Source organism: Planococcus citri, chromosome 5, assembly GCF_950023065.1.
Source record: "Planococcus citri chromosome 5, ihPlaCitr1.1, whole genome shotgun sequence".
Classification (NCBI taxonomy): domain Eukaryota; kingdom Metazoa; phylum Arthropoda; class Insecta; order Hemiptera; family Pseudococcidae; genus Planococcus; species Planococcus citri.
Window position 1 is genome coordinate 47,683,962 of NC_088681.1, and position 16,031 is coordinate 47,699,992.

General features: G+C 34.1%; 4 protein-coding genes and 1 long non-coding RNA gene across 9 annotated transcripts in view; 4 read left to right on the forward strand and 1 right to left on the reverse strand.

Moving 5' to 3' along the window:
• The window catches only part of Adcy2 (adenylate cyclase type 2 Ac76E), a 605,017-nt gene that overhangs the window by 142,876 nt on the left and 446,110 nt on the right, over positions 1 to 16,031 (reverse strand). The gene's annotated exons all lie outside the window — the stretch shown is intronic.
• LOC135849370 (uncharacterized) lies at positions 656 to 1,326 on the forward strand. The gene is made up of 3 exons (XR_010559525.1): positions 656 to 827; positions 904 to 1,085; positions 1,184 to 1,326. It is a non-coding gene; the product is annotated as an uncharacterized LOC135849370 (long non-coding RNA).
• LOC135848857 (uncharacterized) lies at positions 1,895 to 6,101 on the forward strand. The gene is made up of 9 exons (XM_065368926.1): positions 1,895 to 1,993; positions 3,975 to 4,178; positions 4,245 to 4,541; positions 4,628 to 4,832; positions 4,916 to 4,992; positions 5,157 to 5,229; positions 5,363 to 5,539; positions 5,662 to 5,843; positions 5,924 to 6,101. Exons 2-9 carry the CDS (start codon positions 4,122 to 4,124, stop codon positions 6,002 to 6,004), a joined length of 1,149 nt encoding a protein of 382 aa, XP_065224998.1. The 5' UTR covers positions 1,895 to 1,993; positions 3,975 to 4,121; the 3' UTR covers positions 6,005 to 6,101.
• On the forward strand, positions 9,679 to 12,145 carry LOC135848167 (uncharacterized). The gene is made up of 8 exons (XM_065367979.1): positions 9,679 to 9,817; positions 9,893 to 10,252; positions 10,333 to 10,537; positions 10,626 to 10,702; positions 11,210 to 11,282; positions 11,360 to 11,536; positions 11,611 to 11,792; positions 11,879 to 12,145. The coding sequence occupies exons 1-8, from the start codon at positions 9,761 to 9,763 to the stop codon at positions 11,999 to 12,001; spliced, it is 1,254 nt and encodes a 417-aa protein (XP_065224051.1). The 5' UTR covers positions 9,679 to 9,760; the 3' UTR covers positions 12,002 to 12,145.
• On the forward strand, positions 12,307 to 15,875 carry LOC135848486 (uncharacterized). The gene is made up of 8 exons (XM_065368401.1): positions 12,307 to 12,796; positions 12,976 to 13,125; positions 13,213 to 13,420; positions 13,512 to 13,588; positions 13,656 to 13,725; positions 13,820 to 13,996; positions 15,125 to 15,306; positions 15,380 to 15,875. The coding sequence occupies exons 1-8, from the start codon at positions 12,734 to 12,736 to the stop codon at positions 15,674 to 15,676; spliced, it is 1,224 nt and encodes a 407-aa protein (XP_065224473.1). The 5' UTR covers positions 12,307 to 12,733; the 3' UTR covers positions 15,677 to 15,875.

The window sequence follows — 16,031 nt, forward strand, 5'->3', positions numbered from 1 at the left end:
TCAGCACGTATGTACAGTCTCGAGTAAAAATCTCTTTCTCTTCTAGTATAATTCAATATGCGAAACTTTAAGTTTCTCCTTTTATGTCTTTCAACGATTAATACTATCAACCAAGTAAGTAAAATGTATTAATTGTGTTTATAATTTCTTTTTTAAAAAGATCAACGCAAAACACGACGTTTCTTGAAGTGTGCAGGAAAAAGCCCCTCCAGCAGTAAAGGAAGCAGTAGTAAAGGTAGTGGGAGCAGCGAAGGAGGAGGCGGTGGAAGATACGGAGGCGGTGGAGGTTACTCGTATGGAGGCGGAAGAAGTTACACTTCTAATTATTACTACTATTACTATTACTCTCATCATCACTCGGGTTCTGATCCTCAAGAAGGTGATTCACCTATACCCCCCTTGCCAGCTCCAACTGATCAGGATAAAATTGACGCTGCGGACATCGTCAATGCTCAATTTGACGAAAAAGTCATAGGATCTAAACTGCCATTCCGAGAACCAATCAACCGACAAGTTATAAATCATGAGATTGCCTCTCCAAAGTCATTTACGCACTTCACTTTCAATTTCAACACATTTTTTGTGATATTTTGAACACTATACGTATAGAAAAGCAATTCAGACCAATACAAAGTACGCATTCATTTCAGAATATCCGCATTGGAAGGAAACACGAGATTCGCTGGAAGACACGTTGATTTACAAAAGCTTAAATTTTTCATCAGCTGTAATAACCAAGTTTGAAACCGATCTGAACATAAAATTCGACGATGCCATCAAAGCGAAAATCAAAAATCATGATTTAGTCGACGCGTACACTTCATTAGGTAAACTCAATTCTGGTAAAATGAATCGAGAAATTCTTCAAATCTACATATTTATATCCATCACACTTTTACGCAGCTTCTTATGTGAAGAACAAATACGATTACATGGCAACAATAATGCTAAATCATTCTGATGGTCATGACCGTTGGGCTGTTTGGATCATGATGATAGGTATCACCATTCACGATGACTGGCCCAAGATCGATGACCTCTTCAAACAAAAAAACAATGGAGTATCATTGAAGGATCATATTTTGGTAGGTATACCAACTAGTGTTCTTTATCTCATGTTCACAATTCGAATAATGCGATAAATTCGAATAACATTTTTTTTTGTTGAAATTATGTTGCACAGAAAGCCACCGACGATCCTGATCGAATTATTTATGAAATGATGGCTGTTATGGTAGATACTACCTATAAACCAACCTATCTCTGAATACGAGTATTTTTGAGGAACAGACGTTTTTCAACAGTGTGATCCTGATACTTATCTGAAACAGGACGAATTTTTCGAAATATTCATATTATTATATGTACTTTCGTAAACAAATATTTTTAAAAGTCTTACATCAACTCATTATTAGACTACTTCAGATAAAATGATTTTCAGATACACTCATTTGCAAGGAAAGCTTGAAATTGCACAAGCACAAACAAATTTTGAGCCTTTCAAAACCAAAAATCTGCTCGCGGCTCCAGAACACCTCGAAGCTACAAAACTTCGATCAGGAATATCGACATTCATAAAGTTTCATCGTCGATCTTCAAAATTCATTCAGAAAAAAAAAAATACGTCCACAAAAACAATACAAAAAGATTGAAAATGTTTAAAATTTTGAACGTGAAAATCAGTTTTTGAGTTTCAATATTTATGTAGGTATCTTGTATGTAGTTTCAACTAATTAATAAGATTTGAATGACAAACTGAAAATTCATCATGAAAAATTTTCGAAATCAAATATTTGGCAGGTATAAAATTTTATTATGATAAACACTATTTACCCAGATTGAACAATTAATTATCGAGAGTGATACTACAACGAGCGTAATTAATATTTAAAACATAACAAAGTCAGTAGAAAAACCAAACCATTTACAAATGATCATGCGAAGTTCGATTTTCAATTTCTTACGCGTTGGTGCCACTAATGCTATTGAAGAGGTAAGTAAATGAAACATATTTTAATACTATTTATAAGAAGGTTCTTTTATTTTTTGGCGAATTTTTGAAAATTCAAATGAAGCCCCTTTTTCTTGAAAAAAATCAAATTTTGATCAAATTTACATAAAAGGCTGAAATTTTGTTCGTACCCTGAGTATTTTTGATCTTGTGAGTCAACTGATGATGGTTTCGGGTTTTCGAATTCTCACGTTTTTCAAAATACGCCACCCCGTACGTAGGATGAAAATGAAATTCAGCATACTTAAATTTACTATCTTTGTGGCCCTTTCGACCGATTCAGGCACATATTTTTAAACCATCTTGTGTCGGCTCAAACTCAAAATTTACTAGGAATTAATTTTGAAAAAATGAAAAATTCATCGTTCGCGAATGTGTACCTAAAGGAGAAAAGCTGAAACTTATTGGAGAAGTTTCTTCTCAACAAGTTTTCTCAAAATAGAAGTTTTCATTTTTAAAGTTGAGTTCAAATATTGTTTCCCAACAAACATTTTTTGAAGAGACATTTTTTCTCTAATAACGATTTTTTTTTAGAGAAAGTATTTCACAGAAAACGTTTTTTAAAAAGCAAAGTTCAAATACCTTTTGTTCTATAAAATTTCCATTTTCCATTCAGAAATTAGATTTTTTAGTTTCTGAAAAATTAGATTTTTTATTTTTTCTTCAAAAATTAAGATTTTGCGTATTTTTTGCTCAGAAATGAATTTTTTATTTTTTCCTCTTCAAGAATGAGTGTTGCATATTCCCTCCGAAAATAAAGTTTGCATACTCTTTTCAAAACCGAAATGAATTTTTCACTAGCTGTTCAAAACAGAAATCTTCAATTAATTTTCAAAAATGATGATCGCATTTATCTTTTAAAACTGAAGTTTGACAACTTTTTTGAAAAACGGCGGCCTTCTGGAAAACGCTGCCCTTTGTAGTCGGTAGCACTGATCTCGGATTTACCATCTGTGTGACCTTTTCGTTTTTTTCCTCGAAAACTGGAGATTCGAAAATCCACCGGAGGGTCCAAAACGATTCGAAACCATCACCAATATTGACTCGGAAGGTTAAAAATAAGATACAAAAAGCAAATTTCAGCAATCGAAAAACAAATTTTGGTGGTGGTGTAATTTGGAGTTTTTTTTTCGATTTCCCTTTGTCTGGGTCAAAATTTTGTATGCCTGTTGTTAATTCAAGAGTAGGAATTTGACTTTGTAAAAGTACAAACTTTGATAATTCAAGTTTGCTGCCAGACAATAGGAAAACAAGAGTTCACATGCGCTAAATCTAGAAATTTTCCAGCTGAACATTGTTGCATGTTTGAAATGAAAAATTGTACAGGTGTAAATTTTCAACAACTCGTCTAAATATAGAACAATCAGGGAAATTACACATTCTAAACTATTGAGGCTCACATTGGGCTGAACAAAGCATTTTATGTAAGTAAGTAGGTATGGCAAAAATGGAGAGTCCAGAGAATTAAATTTTTGATCATTCATGTGCCTTGGAATTCTGCTTCTTTTCTCAAATTAGCTACATATAATTTCAAAAATCTGATATGTACCAACATTAATAAATGCATATTTCATTCAAACTCAAATTCAATTTTAATACCTACAAATGACTCGACCGAGGAAACATTTTTTCAATTTTTTAAAATTTCATAACTCAGTAAAAAATTGAGCCACAAGTAAAACGATCCACCAAATTTTTAAACAACGCCCCCCCGCCAAAAAAATACCAAAAAATCTGCACATTGCAATCGCAACGCGCGAAGAATTAGTCATCCAATTTCAATCGCACGATTACCAAGTCGTATTAGCGCGAGTTAGTCGTAAACGTCATTGAATTTTACCATTCTAAACATTTGTTTGCACGCTAATATTATCAGATAATAAAATTTTTTACACGTAACTAGATTCAAAACGCAGTAAATTCAATAGATAGTAATAATTGTTCGAAATCAAATATTAAACAGGTGGAAAACTTCAATTACGGTAGCATAGCCAAGTTGATAAAATAATTTTGCACAAGCATCCGCATTCGAGTCACAAAATAATAGTATCATTGGATCCGCAAATCTGTACTGAGCAAATGAGTTTCTCAAAATAAAAATCGATTTGAAATGTACGAATTACAAGTCGTAGTTTTGTGCTTTTTAGTGACCTGTTCTGAATATCAGGTAAGAACATAAATGACCCCCTTTTTTTTTCTTCTTCAATAAATGCTTCAATAATATCATTCGCAGGTCACTGGGAAATCAAGTCCGAGTAGTTCAAAAGGTAAAGGGAGCAGTGGTGGAGGAGGAGGACGTTCGTACACAACGAGTTATTACTATTATAGTTACTATTACTATCGTTCTGATGAAGACGATGATGGTCCATTAAGACCTCAACTACCTCCGGCCACTGAGCAAGATAAAATTGACGCTGCAAACATAGTCAACGCTAATTTCGATGAGAAAACTATCGCACTCATTCTTCCATATCGAGAGCAAGCTAATCGTACAGTGATAAATAATGAAATCGCTAATTATAATCATGGAGTACGTAAAATCACGAGTTATCTGAAACCTTTTTCTCTGTTCAAATTCTACCTAATGTGTCTTAAATTATGATTTTTTTTACACAGAAACGTCTCATACATGAAAAATATAAACCCTGGCATAAAAAGAATCCAATATTTAAAGACCTCTGTTTCGCTCTGGTCAACAGTCCAATATTTGTTATGGCGATGTACTTAGGAGAATTTCTGCACAGGAAAGATGAAACCTATATTATAATGGTCTTAACATTAGTCCAAAACAGGGGAGAAATGCATTACATCTACAATCACAGTAACGTGCACATTGTCTAAAATATCCTACCTACATTATTTGATAGGTAGTAGGTCACTGAGATATTGTCAATCTTTTTCTAGCACATAAAAGAAGCTTGACAAAAAGAAGAAGAAAGCAAAGACATCCGTTTGCCAATTTAATGAAAGTCTGGCTCGATGTAAGTGATGAAAAAAATGTTCTTTACTGTTTAGGAACCTCGAGAGCGCGAAAAAATTTGTTCAACAGGGTTTTATTAACTCAATTATTAGATAAGCATTTAAAGCATTCCTCCAGTTCTCATTTTTTATTTTATCTGTTTTCTTCGCTTTTATTTCAACGTAGAGAGATCGAGATCCTGAAGGTAGCGCTTTTACACCACAAGATATAACCAAAGATGTAGAAAGCATGAAAAAAGGTAAGACTATCTGTCAAGGTGTCTGCTATTTACAAAACTATTTTTCAGACTGCAACACCACTCACCTTACTATTTTAATTTAGACAGAAGAAGCAAACTGTACACACATTTTTTAATTCATTATTCACTCTAGAATACCATAAATGGAAGAAAACACGAGATTCATTAGAAAACACCCTGATCAAGAAATCTTTTAAGTTCGCATTAGAAGTTATAAATCAATTCGAAACTGATGAAAAAATCTTAATCAAGGATGCAATCAAAAAGAAAATCAAAAATCATGATCTAGTCGATGCGTATACTTCTTTGGGTAGGTAAAATACCTATTACAGGTGAATATTCCACACTGAATTCTAAAAAGGGCCTGAAAATCCATCTGATATTTTCGACCCGATCTATCTAAATGTTAATCGTTTTGCATACATTTCACAGCACTTTATGTGAAGGACAGAAACGAATACATGGCTACCATTCTATTTAACCACTGCGATGGTAAAGATCGTTGGGCTGTTTGGATAATGATGATAGGGTTCATTAATCCTAATGACTGGCCTGATATAGACGAAGCTTTCAAAAAAATCAGCAACGGTGTATCATTAAAGGATCACATTTTAGTAAGTTTGTTTCATTGCTCCGCCATCGGTTCAGTTTATTTGTATATTTTACACTTTGTTCGAATTTATAAATTTTTCAGAAAGTCGCCGAAAGTGATAGACTACCTTTCCAAATGATGGCAGCGGTGATAGATCCGGATTACAAAATAGCCGATCAGTGAATATTTTAAAAAGAATATTCCAAAATGAAATGGAAATTTTTTGGAATACGGTATCTTTGCAAACAAATGAATATTTATGATGAATTAAAGACAAATTTGTATTCATTCACGTATAAGGTAGGTGACGCTGAACACGAATATGACGTCAGATTTTTGATTGGACCCATCCACGGCTCCCAGCACCTCCCCAATGGGATAACCTAAAAAAAAAATGGTTTCAATCGTGTAACACATGAAATAGTATGTTTTTGATATCGCTGAACGCGAATATATAGCCGTAGTTTTTCAAATTGACCTCAATCATGGCTCCCAGAACCTCCCCAATTGGTAAAAGTCCAAAAAATTGGTTGGAGGCCGTAGATGGGGTCCAATCAAAAATCTAACGTCATATTCGTATTCAGCGTCACCAAAAACATAATATTTAATGTGTCGCACGAAAAAAACTCTATTTTGAACTTTTACCCCATTTGGGGAGGTGCTGGGGGCCGTGGATGGGGTTCAATCAAAAATCGAACGTCATATTCCTGTTCAGCGTCACCAAAAACATACAATTCGATATATCACATGCCCTAGATTTTTTTCGAAAGTTTTGCCTTAAATTGGTGGTGAGGGTGCTCCCCCTCCATTAAGAGATCCCATCTCGAAACTCGAATATTTCGAAAAAGCATCAAAAGGTACATCTATGGAATTTTTTTCAGAATTTTAAATGGTAGCTCCCACGTACAGCGTCATTTTGAAATTTGAACTTTCAATGAGCGAAATCGAAAGACATGACTTTCAAAATCCTTTTTTTGACCAAATTGACATGAAATGACCGAAACCGGTTTGGTTGAACAATTCGAACCAGTTTTTATCGACACAATGTACCTATTCTACACACTAAGGTGACAAAAACGTGATATGAATTTTAAGAAACCGGTTCATTAATTGGCAACCAGTTATCAAAAATTATGCAAAAATTGGTGATAACGAAAAAAGCTAGAAAAAAGTTGTTGAGCGTAAAAAATTACACAATTCTGTCTAATCATGTTTTGAAATCGGTTCGTTTTGGTTCGCATTGAGCAACCAGTTTTGACAACCACCTAAAAGTTGGAGATAAAGAAAAAAGCTTGAAACAAATGTTGTACAGCGGGAAAAATTGGACTATTTTCGCTAATCGGATTTTGAAACCGGGTTCAATAATTTTCAACTGGTTATAAAAAATTATCTGGTTGCAAATTAATGAACCGGTTTCAAAATTCAATTAGCAAGAAACGTTCAATTTTTCACAGTCTACAACTTTTGTTTCAAGCCTTTTTCTCTATATTTACAATTTTGAGGTAATTTTCAATAACTGGTTGCAACTTGATGAACTGGTTTCAAAATCCGATTAGCAAGAATGGTTCAATTTTTCACGCTGTACAACTTTCGTTTCAAGCTTTTTTTCTATCTTCAATTTTGAGGTAATTTTTGATAACTGGTTGCAAATTAATGAACCGGTTTCAAAATCCAATTAGCAAAAAACGTTCCATTTTTCAGTCTACAACTTTTGTTCAGGACTTTTTTTTCTATCTTCAATTTTGAGGTAATTTTTGATAACTGGTTGCAAATTAATGAACTGGTTTCAAAGTCCAATTAACAAAAAACGTCCAATTTTTTATTGTCTACAACTTTTGTTTCAAGCGTTTTTCTCTATATACAATTTTGAAGTAATTTTCAATAACTGGTTGCAAATTAATAAACCAGTTTCAAAACCCAATTAGCAAAAATGATTCAATTTCTTACGCTCTACAACTTTCGTTTCAAGCTGTTTTCTCTATCACCAAATTTTAAATGTTTGTCAAAACTGGTTGCTCAATGCAAACCAACGAACCGGTTTCAAAATATGATTAGACAAAATTGTGTTATTTTTCACACCCAACAACTGATGTTTCAAGCTTTTTTCTTTATCCCCAATTGTTGGGTAATTTTTGATAACTGGTTCTAAATTAATGAACCGTGTTCATGTTCACAACCGGTTCGATTTTTTTGACCAAACCAGTTTTTAAATTTGTAGACACCCTGAGCACAGGCCTGAAATTTTCAAGGTCGCTTTTAAAAGCACTTACTTTTTTCTTCTTGCCAGCTCTTTCCACTTGGAAATTAAAGCCACCGGGCACCCATTTTTTGACATACTGTATACAGGGTGTTTCATAAGTTACTTATTCAAATCCTTCCATTTGGTAAGTAGGCAACTCATGCTGAGCATAAGTAGGAGAGTTTGCCTACTTTTCAGAGTGAAGGGGCTCAATAATTCTCACATGAAAAATTTTGTTTTATAGCCTACTTATTTTGTCTGAAATTTTTCCAAGAGGTTGAGTATCGTGTTAGGTGATCAAAGCGGGCCATACAAAACGGAATATCGAGAAAAAAAGCTCAAAAATTTGGTCATTTCTACCTGTTTTTTTTTTCAAATTTCTAAAAGGTTTCCATTTCACAAAATTATTATCAAAGAAAAACAGCCAATCAGCAGCGTTCAATTTTCTTTAGATCTAGGAGTTGGTGAGTTGATTTCCAAAACACGAAAAATAGTCGAATTGATTCCCAAATCGTTTTTACTGATAATTTTCAGAATGGAATCTCAACAACCCTCGTCAGAGAAACAATGGGGTGTCAGTTTTGTAATGTAATAAAAACTAAACAAAGAAAACGAAAAAAAAAACAAATTTTAGAAAAACAAAATCGAACCACCTCAAACCCCTATAGAATAAAATTCTAAACAGAAAATTGAAAAGTTGAAAATAGAACCGAAATCAAAACCGGAGATTTTTAATCTTTTTTCTGTTGATTTATGTGATATTTTTTTAGTTTTGGTACTTTTCTCTTTCAAACAAGCACCTACCTACATAACTTTCTTTTCAAATGTGTCTCATTATGGTAAAATCAAAAATTAAAATTCAAAAAACAAAAAAAAATTTCAAAATAAAAACAAAAACTGAGATTTTTGCATTTTGACATGGATATGTTTTTAGCGTCGAGGGTGTTTCCGAAGTTTGCGTCACTCTGGTTTGCATGATGATGATCCGCATCACGTCAATTTGCGTCATGTTGGCTTTTGAAAACTTGAAAAAAATCAGTTGACATTCTAACATTATGTCAGACTTGTAAAAATTGCACAAAAATAAATAGACTTTTAAAGACGTTGACTTTTGAAAACTTGGAAAAAATTTTATTATAAATTTTCAAAATTTGAAAAAAAAAACTTTGAATTTCTAACATTAAGGCAAACTTTCAAAAGCTTGGAAAAAATACTAGCAAATAGTTTCAAAACATCGTTTTCTAAACAAACTATCTTTAGGAAAAAATAATATTTTGATTTTGAAATATCGCCAAACAACTCTAGTAGGTAGTAGGTACATTTCAATCATACTTTTCAATGGTTTTTCTGAAAAAATTACGTCTTTTTTAGCCAACATTCGAATATCAAAAAAAAATACTCATTACGTTCCATGACGCAGTTGCATGTGCCAAATACTAAAAGATTACACCATTGAATTTGAAAAAAATGAAGTTCTCTACAGGTAAATTACAGATAAAACGAGGCAAGTCATCAAAACAGAATAATATGTTTTTACGCTCGCACACGCAGCAGTTAAATTCCACCTCAACAAATGTATTTATTCGGATTGATCAAATATGTTTTTTTCATCGGATCGATTCGATATAAAATTTTTGCTACATTCAGCACGTATGTACAGTCTCGAGTAAAAATCTCTTTCTCTTCTAGTATAATTCAATATGCGAAACTTTAAGTTTCTCCTTTTATGTCTTTCAACGATTAATACTATCAACCAAGTAAGTAAAATGTATTAATTGTGTTTATAATTTCTTTTTTAAAAAGATCAACGCAAAACACGACGTTTCTTGAAGTGTGCAGGAAAAAGCCCCTCCAGCAGTAAAGGAAGCAGTAGTAAAGGTAGTGGGAGCAGCGAAGGAGGAGGCGGTGGAAGATACGGAGGCGGTGGAGGTTACTCGTATGGAGGCGGAAGAAGTTACACTTCTAATTATTACTACTATTACTATTACTCTCATCATCACTCGGGTTCTGATCCTCAAGAAGGTGATTCACCTATACCCCCCTTGCCAGCTCCAACTGATCAGGATAAAATTGACGCTGCGGACATCGTCAATGCTCAATTTGACGAAAAAGTCATAGGATCTAAACTGCCATTCCGAGAACCAATCAACCGACAAGTTATAAATCATGAGATTGCAGTTTATAATCATGGGGTAGGTATATTACGATACAAAATATTTCTCTTTTTTTTTTGTTCAATTTACAAATACCTACATCGCGAATTCTTACACAGGATCGTTTAATAAAGGAGAAATATTTACCAAATCATAAAAAGAATCCACCATTTAAAGATTTGTGTTTCGCTTTGGTCAATGATCCGGTTACTGTGTTGACAATGTTTTTGGGAGAATTCCTTCACAGGAAAGATGAAACGTTTATTATTATTGTTTTGACATTGTGTCAAGATAGGTCAACAATGCATTACATTTACGATCATAGTGAGCCAATTCAGCAGACGTTAATTTATTCTGAGATGAATGTGAATGGAAATTTCGTAATAGACGATTATAATTTTGCACTTTTCAGCGCATAAGAACCACCTGAATAAGAGACGTAGAAAGCAAAGGCATCCTTTTGCCAATTTGATGAAAGTTTGGATTGATGTAAGTGATCCATTGATCCATATACCCTTCGAATTTTTATATCCCGAAGGGGAAAATGATTGGACCTGTTCAGATATCCCAGCAAAAAACGATTGGATCTGATCACATTAGATTAGAACATTTCCTGGATCGAATTTCATCAAATCAGCCCTGTCCAGATTCGATTAGATCGGATCATACTTACAAGTTTTTATCGCATTAGATCTGTTAAATCTGATCAGGTATAATCAGGGAGGGGGAGACCTGATTGGATCTAATTAAAGCTAATTGATCAGACCAGATTAGACTGGATCAGATCTGAACATTCCCTGCATCCAATTACATACATTGATCAGACCCAACAGAGGAGACCTGATTAGATCCGACCACACCTGATCAGATCCAATCATTTTCCCCCTAAGTTAGCGCAGGTCTGGTCACATCTGCTCAGATATGGCCATTTTTCTGATCTGATCAGGACCAATCTTTTCATCCTAAGTCAGTAGTTTCATATTTTTTCCAACATAGAGGGATCGTGATCCAGAAGGCAGTGCTTTCACCCCACAAGATATACAAAAAGATGTAGACAGCATGAAGAACGGTATCACAAAAATTTTCCAAGTAATTATTATTGTTATTTACCAGACTTATCCCATCCATACATTACCACTATTCCAGAATATCCCCACTGGAAAAAAACTAGAGATTCGATAGAAAACACTCTAATCAAGAAATGCTACAATTTCTCATTGAGTGTTGTACAAGAATTCGAAGCTGATCTCAAAATTACCATCGAAGAAGCCATCAGTCAAAAGATCAAAAATCATGATCTAGTCGATGCCTACACTTCTTTGGGTAAATCTCGCACCAAACATTACAATGATTCAAGAAATTCACCACCACCGCCTCTCACCTACATTTGTTTACAGCAATGTACGTAAAAGATAAATACAACTACATGGCTACTACACTGCAGAAATACTGCGATGGCAAGGATCGATGGGCTGTCTGGATAATGATGATAGGTTCCACTGATCCTGCAGACTGGCCCAAGATAGACGTTGCTTTCAAAAAAATCAACAAGAATGTGTCATTAAAAGATCACATTTTGGTAAGCTATTTCAAATGTTTACAGCTTGAATAGTCCGATTGATTCGAGTTACTATCCTATTATTTTCTTGATGATGTATTCCTCAGAAAGTTACTGAAAATGAAGCTGATCGAATACCTTTTGAAATGATGGCAGCAGTGATTGATCCTACGTACAAACCTTCCTATATGGGGGGAGGGGGAATAAGTACTCAAGAAAAACCAAATTGATTCAAAAAAAAATCTGTCTGCTTTTAGAAAATATGTTTTTGATATCAATAGTCATTCACCGTCGATATATCATCAATAGCACCAATAATCACATTGATTTTTCACAATTACTACTCCGACCACGCAACATTTTTTAACCTTTAATAAATGTTTTGAAAGATCAATGAGTTTTTGTTAAAGTTTTATGCAAATGATTTAGAAAATTATAAGAACAGATGGTTATTGACATAAAATACACTGTACATACATAGTGTACAATTGTATGTACCTTTGAAACAAAACTAACATTTCAGCACATCAAAATTCAAACACAAAACAGTCGAAACCTCAAAGTATTTGGCTGATAGTATGTAAAACCTACCCAATTTCTTTGGGTGTTTTTAGTGCTTCTTATATACTTTAGACTGATTTTATTAGTTGAAACACTCTGACTGAACCCAACAATGTTTTCAAAATGTTGAATATTGAGATTTGTACTTCTTGATTACTTGTTTCACTTTAAAAAATTGAATGATTATGCTGAAAGAGAACACACCGGATTTTTTTGAAAATTCAAATTGTAATGCTCACTCATTGTTTATCGCGAAAAATTGACGCATTTGTTTGACTTGAATCTCAAACACTCGTATTAAAACAAACACTCGTCACGCAATATGTGCAAACTTCAAATCCAACTGGTGAATTGTAGTTTCAATGTAACTGCTGCTGCAAGTATCACAGGACTACCAAAGCATGAACCAATCTCGCGAGTTAATCCAAATCTGCATCTTAATATTGGGTTTCACAACTCATCAGGTAATTTTAATCAAACATTTTTTACAATTGTACAGGCATGAGAGATGTCAAAGTCATCTAAGGACATTCTTCTCTTTTATTCACTATTCAATCATTCATTGTCATGATGAAAAATTCTTTCTATTATGATAATTTTATCACTACACCGATGTCTTCTCCAATTCAAAACTTTTTCACAGAGTTCTGCAACACCTCCACCAGATGTTGCTGCTGAGGCAAAACTCATTGCAGACTCCAATCGAGCCGAGCTAATCGTCATGAGAATATTCCCATTTAGAAACCCTGATGAAAGAAAGAAAATTAATGACATGGTTCGTCAAAAAGGTGTAGTACGTATTGACACAGTTCCCACTTCATATCAACTTATAAGGATATTTCCAGTACCTAATTTGTTCTTGCACCTAATTTATCTACAGACACCTTTGATCGATGACAAATACATGCCTGTAGCACCAGGCTCAATCCCATATCTAGATCTATGTTTCGTTTTACTGAACAGCGATAAAATCACAATTCTGAGTAGATACATCTTCAGTTTTCTCAAAGCCAAGGATGAAACATTAATAACCATCATAATGCTACTGGTTGATCGTATGGACGATTTCACAAAAGCATGCCATTGCAGTAAGAACACAGCATATTCAAAATAAAATCCACGTTATTCTTGAAAAAAAAATCAACTTTGTGAAATTAATTTCCAAGCATTCCTCTGTAGTAGACAAAGATGGTTTTGATGACGCTTGCGAAGATCAAAGAAAACCTTACAGAAATATGTTAAGAGTCTGGCTTGAGGTAAGTCCCTCTTACTAAGTATTTTTTACCCGAAGACTTTTTGAGTCTATTCATGGATTATTTATAGAGTAACAGACCACCTGATTGCGCTGCAGATCAAACAGCCGTTGACAAAGAAGCTTGTACCTTGCTTGATGGTATGTATCATTAGTGCATTTGTTGCATTCTAATTTTTATAGGACATTTTTCAATTTCGATTCAAACTTTATAAAATGAATTTATTTTGAACAGAAAAACCTAAATGGGATGATGATCGCGATCAGTTGGAAAAAGTTCTCATGAAGAGTTCTTACGCAATGGCCAAAGCTATCTTGACAAAATATGAAGAAAAAAATAAACACCCGATTGAAGATGACATCAAAGCAATAATTAAAAATGCAGACCTCGTAGATGCATACAGCTCTTTAGGTAACCTACCAGTTTTTTTAAAACATAGACATGTGATTCATACAGTTTCTGATGCCGTCAAGTGACAGGTATGCAACTTTTATGGTGCAGATGTTGGATAGGCTGCATACCATCATTATGTAGGCATATAAGTCATATGATTACACATTATGAACTTATTGGTGACCATTTCTTTCATTGGAATAATTTCCCAGCAAAAAATGATTGAATCTGAACAGGTCTGTTTTGCTGACCAAATCCAATAAATCCTCTCTGCTTCAGCAGACCAAAATAAATAAAAACATTTAAAATATTATATTGGTTGCCCAATGCCCATCAACAGAAGTGAAGGAATCAGAAATTTAAACAATCACCATTCACCTTGTAGAGATGCATCCCACCAGAATGTGATTGGGTTTGATCAGACCTTATCAGATCTGGAGATTTGCTGGATCCAATTTCGACCTGATCAGACCCAGTGAGATCAAAATTGTGATCAGTTAGCTCTATGCAGGCCCATTGATCAGACTCAGGGCTGTAAGGTAATTTATGTTGGTAAATTGCGGCGGTATTTTACCGTATTTTACAGTATTTTACCAAAAGTTTATTACCGTATTTTACCATAATTTACCAAAAAGCCAAATTGAACACTTTTTTTTCATCTTTCCTTCATAAATTTCCAAATTTCCATGGAAATTTATGATTTGAAAGTTACCAAAAATTTTCCCCATTTTCCAAAAAATGTCCATGGAAAATTTCCTATAATCTCTTATAACACCTAAAACAGATGAAAATTTACTTCAGAGGCAGGTCAGAAGTTCAGAACTAGAACTTCGAAGTCAAACTTCAAATAACTCTTCATATCCAAATTGGTAAAATACCATAAATACCGTGAAATACTGTATTTTACTGTATTTTACCGCCGTATTTTACCAGCGAATAAATTACGGTAATTCAACAGCCCTGATCAGACTAGATCACATCTACACATTCCCCAGACCCAATTAGATCTACACAGATGAAATCAGGCTCATCAGGAGAGACTTGATTGGATCTAACCTGATCAGACCTGAAAAGATTCAATCATTTTCTTTTGAGTTTTGATGAATTATCCATCTTATACTCTGAAAATTATGTTTTCCTTCAAAGCTTCCTACATAAAAAACAAGTACAAGTGTTTGGCCACAAAGCTACATGAGCACAGTGACAGTAATGACAACTGGACAGTCTGGAACATTCTAATAGGAATCCTGAAACCAGATGAATGGAAACAAATTGACACTGAATTCAAGAAAGACAATGATAACATTGGCGTTGTTGAATTTATTTCAGTAATGGACCATTTTCTTGATTAATTTTTTCAAATCAGTGATTTATTTAATTAACTGAGAATTACAATTACAGAAAAACATTTTGGGAGATTTTGTTCTGATGGAAACATTTGCATACCTAATTGATCAAAATTATAAACCACAATTTCTCGATGTTCCTGCACCAATAGCAACTCCAGCAACATCTCCACCCAAACCAGCACCTTCAGGACCACCAGTTCCACCAACTTGTGTAGTGCCACCAATGCAGGCACCAATAGCGACTCCAGCAGCACCTCCAGCCCAACCAGCACCTTCAGGACCTCCAGTTCCACCAAACTGTGTAGTACCACCAATGCAGCCACCACAACCACCTTCGCTGTCTGGTTAATTAATTGTAGTTTCTGTTCAATGTGCATAAATGTGATTTGTGTGGAATTTATCCTTTGTTCAATAACTTAGGCACAAAGGTAAAAAACATTATGACAGTATGAATTTGTTTAATCAATGCCTCAGATTTGCCCAATGGGCAGTTGAAATGTTGCAGAACAACCTATTTAACAATCATTTGTATGAATAAATTATCACATCTCGCATTCCTTTCTCTTCTAAGGGAATTGAACTGAAAACATATTTCACATTCAATGTGTATCTGTAAGTTGGTGGTTCATCATCGTAACACCCACCAAGCAAATAAACACTTAAATAGTATCATAAGCATTCAACTCACTTAGTACCTAGACCTA

Bases quoted from the DNA above. Each gene is read 5' to 3' on its own strand.
- LOC135848857 (XM_065368926.1), top strand. From the start codon at position 4,122: ATGTACGAATTACAAGTCGTAGTTTTGTGCTTTTTAGTGACCTGTTCT. The intron at 5,230-5,362 runs GTAAGACTATCT...TATTCACTCTAG, and splicing joins TGTAGAAAGCATGAAAAAAG to AATACCATAAATGGAAGAAA. The intron at 5,844-5,923 runs GTAAGTTTGTTT...TAAATTTTTCAG, and splicing joins CATTAAAGGATCACATTTTA to AAAGTCGCCGAAAGTGATAG.
- LOC135848486 (XM_065368401.1), top strand. From the start codon at position 12,734: ATGAACCAATCTCGCGAGTTAATCCAAATCTGCATCTTAATATTGGGT. The intron at 13,589-13,655 runs GTAAGTCCCTCT...GATTATTTATAG, and splicing joins TGTTAAGAGTCTGGCTTGAG to AGTAACAGACCACCTGATTG. The intron at 13,997-15,124 runs GTAACCTACCAG...TTTCCTTCAAAG, and splicing joins AGATGCATACAGCTCTTTAG to CTTCCTACATAAAAAACAAG.
- LOC135848167 (XM_065367979.1), top strand. From the start codon at position 9,761: ATGCGAAACTTTAAGTTTCTCCTTTTATGTCTTTCAACGATTAATACT. The intron at 11,537-11,610 runs GTAAATCTCGCA...ATTTGTTTACAG, and splicing joins CGATGCCTACACTTCTTTGG to CAATGTACGTAAAAGATAAA. The intron at 11,793-11,878 runs GTAAGCTATTTC...TGTATTCCTCAG, and splicing joins CATTAAAAGATCACATTTTG to AAAGTTACTGAAAATGAAGC.